A 12076-nucleotide genomic window follows, 5' to 3' on the forward strand; every position below is an offset into this window, starting at 1 on the left:
ATTGCCACCAGCCAATAACCACGTGTTCCTTGCTCAAGAATGACCATGACCATCAGCAGGATCACCAGCAAGATTAAATGTGAGAAAGCTCTGAGCCAGCCCCCAGTGATACAGCTTTGAAGATTATATTCTTAGTCATTATCTGCCTCTTGGTCAGAAAATGCTGTCCATTTTGGTACATCCTAAAGTTAAATAGGGTGCTGCTTTATAGTTGTCCAACTCATTTTCCCATCTATCTTAGAATTGTCTACATTGAGGGCTCATCCACACTTCTGCTTGTTCCATCTCTTTCCCCAAGCAAAACCCACTCTTTACCATAGAATCAGAGCAAACATCGGCTGAGTTTTCTGCAGACTGACATTGCGTCTGATTCAATGGTTAAAAAGCAGGTTTTCCTAGGGCAAGTGGCAGAGCAAACAGTAAACTGCATGGACTTGTGCCTAGAAAGCATGGGACAAGCAGAAAACCACTTGGACCATTGCTTTCTAGGCACTGAGCAAGCAAAGTGTGGTCGAGCCCTGACTAGCAGCAGTTTTCAGACAGGGTACATTCCCAGCTGTACCTAGATCCTGGGGATTTGTCAGGCTTTACGATGTCTTACACAAGACGTGGCAAACTGGTAGTTTTATTACCCTTAGGTTTATTTAGTAATTACACAGTAGCTGCAGCCCAAGCTCTTCCAGCTCAGTCCTCACTGGATCAACCAGTTGGCCCCACTAGATGACACTGTCTACGCCAGCAGGATATCCTCCACCTTTTGCCCCACCTCTTGCTGGGCTGACGTTGCCCCTGTACTCTACCACCGAGGAGACTCAGGGGCGACCAGCCCCTCCTCCTGATCCAAATCTAACACTGGTTGTTCCTCTGCAGCAGGCTCTGTCTGCCCTGCTGTGCTGTCTTGGGAATTTACAGCCTGCATTCCAGAGTGGGAGGGGCTTACATCACTCTCAGTGTGGGAAGGAATCAAGCCTCTACTCCCCTCAGCCTCCTTCTTTTTCACTGCTGCATTGGGAAGGGACATCCCTGACAGGATTGATGCTGGGACCATCTGAATTCAAAGCGAATGGTCTACCACTGAGCTGTGTTCCTTCTCCATGTTGTATTAAGTTTCAGGCTTTAAAACAAGCATTGTTATAGAAATAATGCAGAAAAATATGACAAAATGCTCCTTTGTTTCCTTTGTATGTGACTATTTATTATTCATATGGTAACATGATAAGTTAAGGCTATCACATGTCATATATATTATAGTACAATATATATATTGGTGGCCTAAAAAGATAACCCGAACTGCCACCTATGAACAAATGACAAGCTTACAGTAAAAAACTATTTGCTTACCTTTAGAATTAAGCTTTAAACCCCTAAATAAGTTTCCCGAAAACTATTTCTTTTACTGCAATCCTCTCTCTCTCTATATATATATATATAGATATACTGTGTGTGTATTACACAAGTCCCATTGAATTCAGTCAGACTTACTCCAAGGAAAGTGGATTTAGTATGAAATTTGTATTTTCGAAATATTTTTTCTCCACAATTAGCCATAGTTGTGCTATTAAGTGTACAACAGACACTGAATATTCATATAGAAAGTATTGAAAATACACTGGTTTTTTCCATTGCAAGTATAAACATTCAGATAAATTGGGAGCATACCTATATATTCTTATTTGTTTTAAATTCACATAAATATTAAAACTATACCAGGGGAATTATGCATAACTACCTTTATTGGCTAGCCCTGTTTTGGCTAAGGAAAATTCTATCAAGAATACTGCTATTGTTGTTTTTAAAAATTATACTTGAAATAAACAACAGCAGAAAGCCAAAAGAACTCCATTTTGCCTGAAATCTGCCTTCTGCTCTAAATTCAGGTATTTTTGTATACATTTTACATGGGTTAATTAATATATTGATAACAAATATGTCAATAAGTTCTTTATGTGTGCAGTCATCCTATAAAATTATGTACTGTGATCTGGAAAATGTTTCTTATGGAGAAATCTTTAGCATTACTCTTACATACAGTTCTAGCATTGCAACCTCTTGTTTCAGCCTAATTTTCAGAAATATAAGAGTTGGTAAATGGAGAGCCAGTTACATTGATTATTGTGCTACGTACAATATGGCTAGGCATCTTGAACCTTTGTTCAGCAACAGAAGTGTTGAGGAGAAATGTTCAGTGTGAATCAGCAGGCACACAGGGACCAGTTTAGGAATTTAACTTTAAAACAGAATTTTGAAATTGCATTATGCTGGCAGATAGGAATCTCCAAAGGAGACCTAAATTGAATTTAGTGAAATAAAAAAAGTAGAGACTTAACATTACACAGCAGCCTTTGTTTTAAGCTTTAAAGTATAAGGCTTATAAAAAAGATTAAAAATCTAGAGGAAAAAGATTTGCCATTATCTAGGCATATGGGGTTCATCCAGGATTTTAAAATAAGCCACATAAGTCTATTTAAATTAACAAGTTATTCAGGGAGGATAATTTGCATGTTAGATATCTTGATAGAACACTGCTAGAGATACAACAAAAGAGAAACCTTGGTGGCATTACTGTTGAATGAAAGTCATGATCATTACAGAATGGAAGACACAAAGGCCACATGCTATTGCACTTGCAACAGAGGAGATCTTAGACAAAAAGTGCACTGAACTAATCAGAAAAAATGTAGGAGGAAGCTACTTTATAAGTTTCCTTTATAAGCTTTCATTAGCATGAAAAAGGAATCTGAAAGAAAAGTCTCAAGCTGACATTTGCCCAACCTGCTGTAGATTTTGAATATATTCTGTGCAGAAGGAAAGAAACAGAATGTCAACTGGAATAACAATATCATAAGGATCAATGTATGGATTTAACAGGTTGTCTGCATGTATAGACATATATGAAAAGCAAAGCAAGTCATAAAAGTGATTGAATTTCAGAAACTTACATATTGATTTCCTCCTTGTTGCTGTTGTTTCCATGCATTGCAAAATATATTATACCTATCATACTTTATGCAGATGAAAAATGTATGTTAAGTTCTATGACAGCTGAAAAGCTGGGGAGGGACCTTGCACATTACTTTGTCACTTTTACTGGTAATTAATGCTAATAAGGGTATGCTATTGTTGCTTTTGGACTTCTTCCTCTAGTGGACCAAAATGCCTGCCTGCCATTTTTGTCATCTTTTCTGTGGCACTGTACCTGAAAGCAGGATGTGAAAGAAAGCATTATCACACTTGTTCATATATTTGCTTGGGTGAGAGGCCCACAGAGAGCTTTTCATTGATTAGCTCTCCAGGCTTTTGTTTTGCTTTGTTTCAGGAACATGGTATTCCAACTGATCTGGGATATGCTGTAGCTCCACACCATTCTGGCGTCTATCCTGTCCACGTCCAACTTTACGATGCCTGGAAGAAAGTCTGGAATATCAGAATCACCAGCACAGAAGAGTATCCACACCTGAAACCTGCACGGTACAGGAGGGGCTTCATCCACAAAAACATCATGGTGAGCTGTTTGGTTTCTGATGGTGAACATTTGTTTAAAATGGAAAAGAAACCATCTGATCTCCTCCTCAGTGCTGTGTCAAGAGAAGGAGGAGGGAATGGGGAACTGACAAGCCTGAGATGATTGTAGGTCACATTGAAAGGGGGGTGGGCCAATTTTTGAAAAAACAATGTATTAAATTATTTTTAATTTGTGGTTGATTTGATAAGATTTGGAAAGTCAATAAAAACTATTTGGCAAAAAAAGTTTTTTTCAAAGTTATAAATATCAATGCATTATTAAATATATTAATACATATATAAATAAATTAACAATTAATCTGCTCATGTGGTGCTTCTTTAGACATTGGTGCACTGGCACAATATGGGGTGTTGCTGCTGTACCTATCAATATGCTGCTGCCCCAGGAGTTTGTAGTTTTTCTTTATTCTGTGCATTTTTCTGTACATCAAAATTAAGGTTAAAAAAATCACCCAACAAAGTTAAGCATATTCAAGTTGTACCAATTACAATGAGAGAATTAAGTGCATGTTAATATCTCTTCCATTAAAATTTCTGGGACTCAATAAGTGTTCTGCTTTGGGTAGATCATGCCTCATTCTGCCCTTCCCCTCACTGTTTTTCTGTAGGTTCTTCCTCGACAAACTTGTGGTCTCTTTACTCACACCATTTTCTACAAAGAGTATCCTGGTGGTCCTAAAGAACTGAACAAAAGTATACAGGGTGGGGAACTGTTTTTCACTGTTGTTCTCAATCCAGTAAGTAAATCACATTATTTTAAGACACTTAAAGAAAATAATCATTGAGCTTGTTTTAAAGAGGTCCACAACCTTAAGAAATTGCAAATTAAACCATTGGCAGTATTTTTATTTAGCTGCTATCACTGATATGTTTAAGGTCAAATACTTTTGTCACATGTATTTCTAAAATTAAATATACTGGTCTAGGTTCAGTATATTCTGTTGTTTGCTTAGTAACATGGTGGTAAAAGTTATTCGTGATATCCAGCTAAGTCATATGCAAAGTAGGCCCACCAAATTAAATGGACATACCATGTTGTCCAATGTTAGTCATATTAACCCTCTGTGTTTTAGTTAAGTTAGTTAAAGCTATACAAAAGACTTAACCTGTTCAATTTCTGCCTGCCATACAACTGTTCCAGGGACAAAACCCCTATTTTCCTCCAATGCCAACCTTATACCCAAACCTAGACTGTCTTAACCCCATTTAACATAATGTGACACATTTCTTGATAGGCATGGCTTCCATTGTACTTTTAAGTTAACTTGTACAATGAATTCTTAATGGTGTTTAACTGCTGAACATGCCTAAGCCTCTTTGCAAAGTCTTCATATTTAATAATAATAATAATAATAATAATAATAATAATAATAATATAATATCTTTATTGTCATTGCCCCCTCTCAGGGACAACGAAATTACTTGGCTGCTCCATCCACCCAGATAGGGCACTCCACTCAAAATCAGAACAACTATAAAAACACTAATTAAAACAATATAATATAATACAGCAAGGAAGATTAGATGACTTTCAAAGTCCAGGTTTCCCATTCAGGGCCGAGATCACTCTGGAGAAGAAGCTGTTCTTGAGACGGCTCGTTCTTGTCATCATCGTCCTGTATCTCCGTCCCGATGGCAGGAGCTCAAAGAGACAGTGACCAGGATGTGATGGATCTTTTACTATGTCCAGTGCCTTCCTATGGCACCTTGTGGCATAAATCTGCTCTAAGGTGGAGAGTGGGCAGCCAACAATGCTCTCTGCTGCCTTAACAACTCTGCACAACGCCATCCTGTCCTGGGTAGTACAGCTTCCGTACCACACACATAAGCCATAAGTGAGCACGCTCTCAATGGCACAGTGATAGAAGGCAAGCAGCAGTTTCTGTGGAAGATGGTTTTTCCTTAGGATTCTTAAAAAGTACAGTCTCTGCTGTGCCTTCTTCACAAGCCCCCTTGTGTTGACACTCCAGGACAGATCCTCTTGTAATTCAATACCCAAAAATCTGAACGTTGTTACCCTCTCCACACAGACCCCATCAATCAAAAGTGGCTGGACATTGCTCTTCTGTCTCCTGAAGTCCACCACAAGCTCCTTTGTCTTTCTTGTATTTATGAGCAAGTTGTTAGCTCTGCACCACTCTGTCAGCCGCTCCACCTCATCTCTATAGTCCGTTTCACCCTCCCTTTCAGAGATGAGCCCAATCACGGTTGTGTCATCTGCAAATTTGACAACCCTATTACTAGGGTGAGCAGCGGCACAATCGTACGTGTAGAGAATATAAAGGAGCGGACTAAGTACGCATCCCTGTGGTGTTCCTGTGTTAGTCTTTACCTTTTGAAGAAAGGGGTGATTCTTTTAAATCCACCCACACTTATTGTGTAGTAGTATTTGCAGAAAATAATTTTCAGAGACTGCCTGATTTCAGATGAACTTTCCATGGGAAAGTTGTATCCTGGTTGTTAGGAGAAAAAGAACAAACTATAGAGATTCCAAGGACTAGGAAAAAAGACAGAAACAGGAAAAGTGCACTGAGGGGAAGGGGAAAACAGCAGCTCTTTAGGACCCCAGGGATTCCTCTTGCCTGGTGTCTGAGCAATTCACTTATCAGTCATAGCTAAAATTCATTGGTTAAAAACATAGACAGATGGGAGCAGCTAGCTGGCTCAATTCACAGGAATCACTTATAATGGTACCTGCACATTTAATTTCATAACTTACTTCTTAGGAGGGCTAGAGATGTACTTTTTAAAACAAAAACTTAGAAACTGGGGCTTCTGCCCAGATGTGCCATTGAAGGCCTTCATGGGTACCATGTTGGTCATCCCTACAGCTCATGGACAAGACCAAACTGCACTTCAAGATCTAACTGTATAATGGAAATAAATGTATAACAGGGGTAAGATAATTTAGCGCCCTTCAGTTGACATTAGGCTACATCTGCCATATTCCCTGACCATTTGAATGCGCCGACTGGGGTTGATGAAAGTTGTACTCCACAAACATCTGGAGAGCACGACCTTGGCTGTGCTATGAAGTTTATTTTACATCCTCCTCTGTGCCGAAAAACAGCCACAGCAGTGTAAAAGAATAGCATATGTGAATGTCTTACATGACTTGATCATTTATACTAGCTCTATTCCCTTCTAAGTTTCCAGATCCTTCAGGTTTAGTACTATGCACAAAAACATTATCTGTTTGCTGTGTTTGTGCAAAACATAAAAGCTTGTGTTCTAAAATAGCTCATCTAGTAGTCTTCTAATGCATGCACTTTTGTGGAATTGGTTTACATCCCCTCTGTCGCTGGCTGAACTGTGATCTGATAGCAGGTATAAAATTATCCTAGCAGCAAAGCCCATTGTGTTCATAAAGCATGTAGAGAGCATAAATTCCAGCAGTGCATAAAGAACAGTGGGAGTTGATAGCACACTATTCACTTTTAAATAATCATTGCACACCCATAGGCTAGGGAGGGTCAGATTCACTTGGGTAAATGCTTGTATAATGCAAAGCTGTGCATATCTACCTAGGAGTAATTCTGGTTGAGTTTGATGGAACTTGCTCCCATGTAAGTGTGTGGGGGATTGCAGCCTTAATATGATTCGTAGCCAATTAGTGAGACCATCTATCAGGAGATAGCAAGCGTGGAGTGCATGAAGACTAGGGAAGGGCCCTAGTAGAGTGAAAGAGCATCTGCTCTATGTGCAGAAGACCCCATATTTAATCCCCAGCATCTCCAGGTAGGAGTGGGGAAGACCCCTGTCTGAAACCCTGGAGAGCCACCGCCAATCAGTGTAAACCATAGTGAGCTAGATGGACTAATGGTCTCGTTTAATGTAAGGCAGCTGTTCCTGTGATTTCATTTTTCACTTTAATTCATTTGGTTAGGATTACAGTTATTATTTTATTATTATTTATTAAATCTGTATGCCACTCTTCATCTGTAGATCTCAGGGCAGTTCAAAACATAAAAATACAGGATAAAAAGACAAAATACATAATAAAAAAGAAAAGCCCAAAAACCAAAAAAACAACAACCCACCCCTCCCACAAAAACCGTTTTATGTACAGTATTTTAAATTGCTTCCCTGTAACTGTTGTTTCTTTGCAAGGGGCCTCATACGCTCATACAGATGGGTTTTGCCTTCCTGCCCTAAGTAGAAATTCTCAAAACCATTTTTGTTAGGTTATGGGCCTCCTCTTGTCTCATAAAGTCTTGGACCTTTGTCTACTGCATTGGGCTAAGCTGGCTTTGCTGGCAGAAGACTCTTCCATTTTAGATTTCTGTAGTGAGAGCAGTGCAGTCATGTTTGTATACACACAGACCCATTTTGTGGCTTCCAATTGCTCTTTATACTTTGTAGCGGTATGTGTATTGGCGTATGTATTGGCGAGCTCTGGTCCATGGGGTCACGAAGAGTTGGACACGACTAAACGACAACATTGGTATGTGTACCCAGTGTTTAGGAAGGAAGGAGAGGGATTGTGACAGCTTTTCCTCACAGTACTTTGTGTTTCTTCCTGTCATTAAATGTCTCTCTTATCTATCCCAAGGCACAGATTATTTTATGAATACTGTATACATTTTTAAACTTTGCCTGCCTGAGTAATTAACGCTACCTATTTTGCTCAGCATAGAATTCTTTTGTTTTATTTTTGTCATGACTTCAAGCCTGGCACCTCAGGTGACAATTTACTTCACATTGCATTGCTTCCAGACATGGCTGTCTGCCATGCTAATATTTCTTCATTTTCAAGTCAGTGATACTGTTATTACCATTGATGGTGTTACATTTTGACAGTACTGTGGTGGTTTTTCTGCAACAAAGCTTGCTTGCTGATCCATAGTAAGAACTTGATTGCCTTTGAGCATATTTTTCTTCTGTTTTTATTGCTTACTTCCTTGGGCTAACCCACTACTAGAATGTAAGGGAGATAAGGCTGTAAGTTCTCAATGAAGCAGATAATTGTTGCCGCAATAGTCTCCCCTTATGTGAATTAGAAACAGTAGTGGTTATGTTGTTCCACAGCTGCTAGAGGCTTCTTGATCAACATGACAGGGGCCATTGTGCAGATTCATAGTGACATGATAAGGACAAGTCCTCAAGTTTGGTGGCCATATTGAAAACATTTGGGACAGTTCCTAGCTAATGAAAAGTTGCACTTATAGAAAGTTCCACAAACAAGTGGTGATTTTCACAGATTCCACCTTTCCCCATGCAGTGTCATGGCACCCTATGAAAATCTGGATTCCTATGGAACAGTGAAGAGGTTGATACCAGGGGCTACAGCAGGAAGGGGGAAATTGGCAAAAATTGCTTTCCCCATCCTAAATGGAATAATTCCTTTCAAGTGCAGTAGGGTTCCATTAGATCTGACCTGCTGCATCTCTCTTTCTTGCTTTGTTGACAATTTAAAATAAATATTATGGGCTAGTAGAATCATACTTCCATTCAGTGTTTCAAAGGATGAGATGCTACCAGTCTCCTAAGGGCATCTTGTGAATGATGAAGAAACTAAACATGTAGGTTTTGAACCAGATATAGAACAGTGCCATTCAGTAGTATATTTGTTTTGCAGGATTTGCTAATAAAACATGACAGGAAGGCATTATCAGTATCTCTGAGCCCGTAGAAGAGCAATTATACCCAAGGGCCAAGTTGAGTTCAACATACAAACACACCTGTCTATAAATCTAAAGGAATACTTCTGTATCTTTACTTTATGTCTGCTTCCTGCCATGCATGTAGACATTATTCCTTAGCTACAATAGATAACACATACATTCTGCAATCATGTTCCTGTATCTGTTTATGCTATATTTACATGGGGAATGGTACATTCTGTGAATGAAGGCCATAAATGGCCTGAGTTCTGTATATCCTGAGCAGTTATCCTCCTTATGAAAAACTGGCAACCTTCTAGACCAGCTTTTCTCAACCTGTGGGTCCCCAGATGTTGTTGAAGTACAACTCCCATCACCCCTAGCTAGCAAGGGATGATGGGAGTTGTAGTCCAACAACATCTGGGGACCCACAGGTTGAGAACCGCTGTTCTAGACCTACTGAAAGGCATGTGCTTCAGGTCCTGTTACTCCACCCTCTGCCAAAAACCAGATAACACAAAATAAGAGCTATCTCTGTCAAAGTACAAGCCCCATGCCACATGCTGCCCAGAGAAACCTGATGGTGTCACTCAGTATTAACCTTCTAGAGGCAAGAGAAGAGTTAATTTGATTTGCCTAGAATCCTGGTATTGTATCCAACTTAATCATTGACAGCATGGAATGCCTTCCATGAGTGCAATGGAAGCGCCCTCTCACTTCCCCCAAACCCATTCTGGAGGGTTAGGCAAACCTCCATGGCAGATCTGGGGGGTGCTTGGGAGGAGTTCCATTGTGCTCAAAGAAGTTGCAGGTGGTTGGACTAGATGACCCTTGGGTCCCTCCAACTCTAAGATTCTATTATTCTAAGCTGTGCCTCACACACAATGATTTTCTTGGATACAACTCCTGATTATTATTATTTACTAATTTAACTAATGGTAGGGTTTTCTGATGCAATATTTAGTATATCTGATGCAATATATTTAGTATATATTTTTGATATACTCATTTCTGTCTGTTACCTTAATTTTAGCTCCAAAAAAAGTTTTACATAAATTTTAATAAGAAAGCCATTGAAATGCATCCTAATGGCTCTGTGGGGTTTCTGTTCTTTCTGTACATGGCTGGCACCATTAGCCTCTTTTCAAAATGGAAGTCTAATTTAAATAGTTCGTTTCCTTCAGCTGTGGCTCTTTCTGAACAATGAATTGGCATTTATCATACCTGTATGTTATTTATGGCCTTGTAAAGGTAAGAAAAATTGATGTTGCTGCAGACTTTGGGATGGCTTTCTGTACTGCTTATACAGTGCCTTTAAAATTTGTTGGTATGACTGAAATACAGATGATGAAAACAGCAGGTCAGATAAGAGATTTCAAACAGTATTATACCCATCCTCAAAACCTTTATTGCATTAACTGTTTAGTCCATGAAACCAACCTACATAACTAACCTAACACATTTTGTGCAGAATATCAATAATTCCTCTTAATAATAGTGATAATTAAATAACTGACAGCTTTGCATCCTTTAATTGTAAATATATAATTGAATGGTTTCCTTGCAAAACATTAGCTTGATTTTTCAGCAGATCCTTTTTCCTCCCAAGACTGCTCCATCTCTCTTTTCATGTTCCACATCAGCTTCCTTCAGTGTTGTAATACATGATGCTCTGCTTCAGTACATGCTTTAGGCAGATTTGATATCGTCTGTGGGACAAAATACTGTATTTTTTGCACCATAACACTCACTTTTTTCCTCCTAGAAAGTAAGGGAAAATGTCTGTGCGTGTTATGGAGGGAATGCCTACGGGTGGCATGCCTACGGATTTTCCTCCTCTAAAAACTACATGCGTGTTATGGTCGGGTGCGTGTTATAGAGCGAAAAATATGGCACTTTAGAACTCTGTTGTTCTAGTGCATTTTATGTTATAAATTACAGAACTGAAATTGAGGGCACAAGTAATTTCTCAGTGTGGCAGAGCTGAAACCTTCCAGACATCAAGTCCTGTTCTTTGGGCTAGTAGATGAAAGCTTGGTTCCAGAGAGGTTCAAGGATGGATATGTGTAGCCATGTTGCCATCCACTTACAGCCCTGCCACCATAAAGGGTGCTGCTCCAGGCTCTCTGCAGCACTAGAAGCAACCTCATTCTTCTTTGGATCCTAGACACAATCAGTTTTGTTTGAGCAGTTACGGTATGCCCTGCCTATCTGTAATAAAATATGGCTTTCTGTATTATTTATGCAGTCCAACAGGTTCTGTAAAAATAAATAAAAATAATAATTCTGGATTGGATCGAGATTAAATCTACTCCCACAGAAATCAGTGTGATTTAGGTTAGTCATGACAATCTGGTTCCATTGATTTCAGTGATACTAAAGCATTACTTACTGAGTTTTCACCCAACCCTCTCTTATAGATATTTACTAATGGAGATCTGTGGTAGCTGTGAGATTTTCCTATACAGTTTATGTTGAAGAAAAGTGTGACATTGCAGGCAGAACCCTTTTTATTTCAAACTTTGAATAGTGCTCTTTCATGCCATCTATCTTTTTCTTTTTTTAAAAAAAAGGTATGTTTCCTTCACAAATTTAAGAAAATAAATTCAAGTGCAGACAGAAACCTAATTCATTATTCTGTCACTTTGTGAGTCTAATGGAGCAAGAGCAGCTGTTAAGAGTCTCTGAATACCTGAGATTGAACTCTTCAGAGTAATATGGAGACAATATCAGGGACCAACATACACAGTGTACACAATGCAAAATTAATTGGAAAATAGATGGTCTGAAAGTTAAACATGCTCTTGTGGCCTGTAAACATTTGTTCTGCAGCTAAAGTAACAGCACTATATTAAACTAAAAGAATATTTGCTTCTAGCACTTAAGTGAAACAGATTCACTAACCACCATTCATTTTGTTTTTAAGCACTGGATTACATGACATTACTTCT

At 39.0% G+C, this 12076-nt stretch overlaps 1 protein-coding gene across 1 annotated transcript in view; it reads left to right on the plus strand.

Annotated features, from left to right (window-relative positions):
- Positions 1–12076, plus strand: part of LOC309377572 (bifunctional heparan sulfate N-deacetylase/N-sulfotransferase 3-like) — a 56740-nt gene that overhangs the window by 24960 nt on the left and 19704 nt on the right. The window contains exons 4-5 of the mRNA XM_081925048.1: positions 3317–3502; positions 4131–4259. Coding sequence (XP_081781174.1) covers positions 3317–3502; positions 4131–4259 — 315 coding nt within the window. The remainder of the gene's footprint in view (positions 1–3316; positions 3503–4130; positions 4260–12076) is intronic.

Source organism: Podarcis melisellensis, assembly GCF_964234715.1.
Source record: "Podarcis melisellensis genome assembly, chromosome: 9".
NCBI classification, from domain to species: domain Eukaryota; kingdom Metazoa; phylum Chordata; class Lepidosauria; order Squamata; family Lacertidae; genus Podarcis; species Podarcis melisellensis.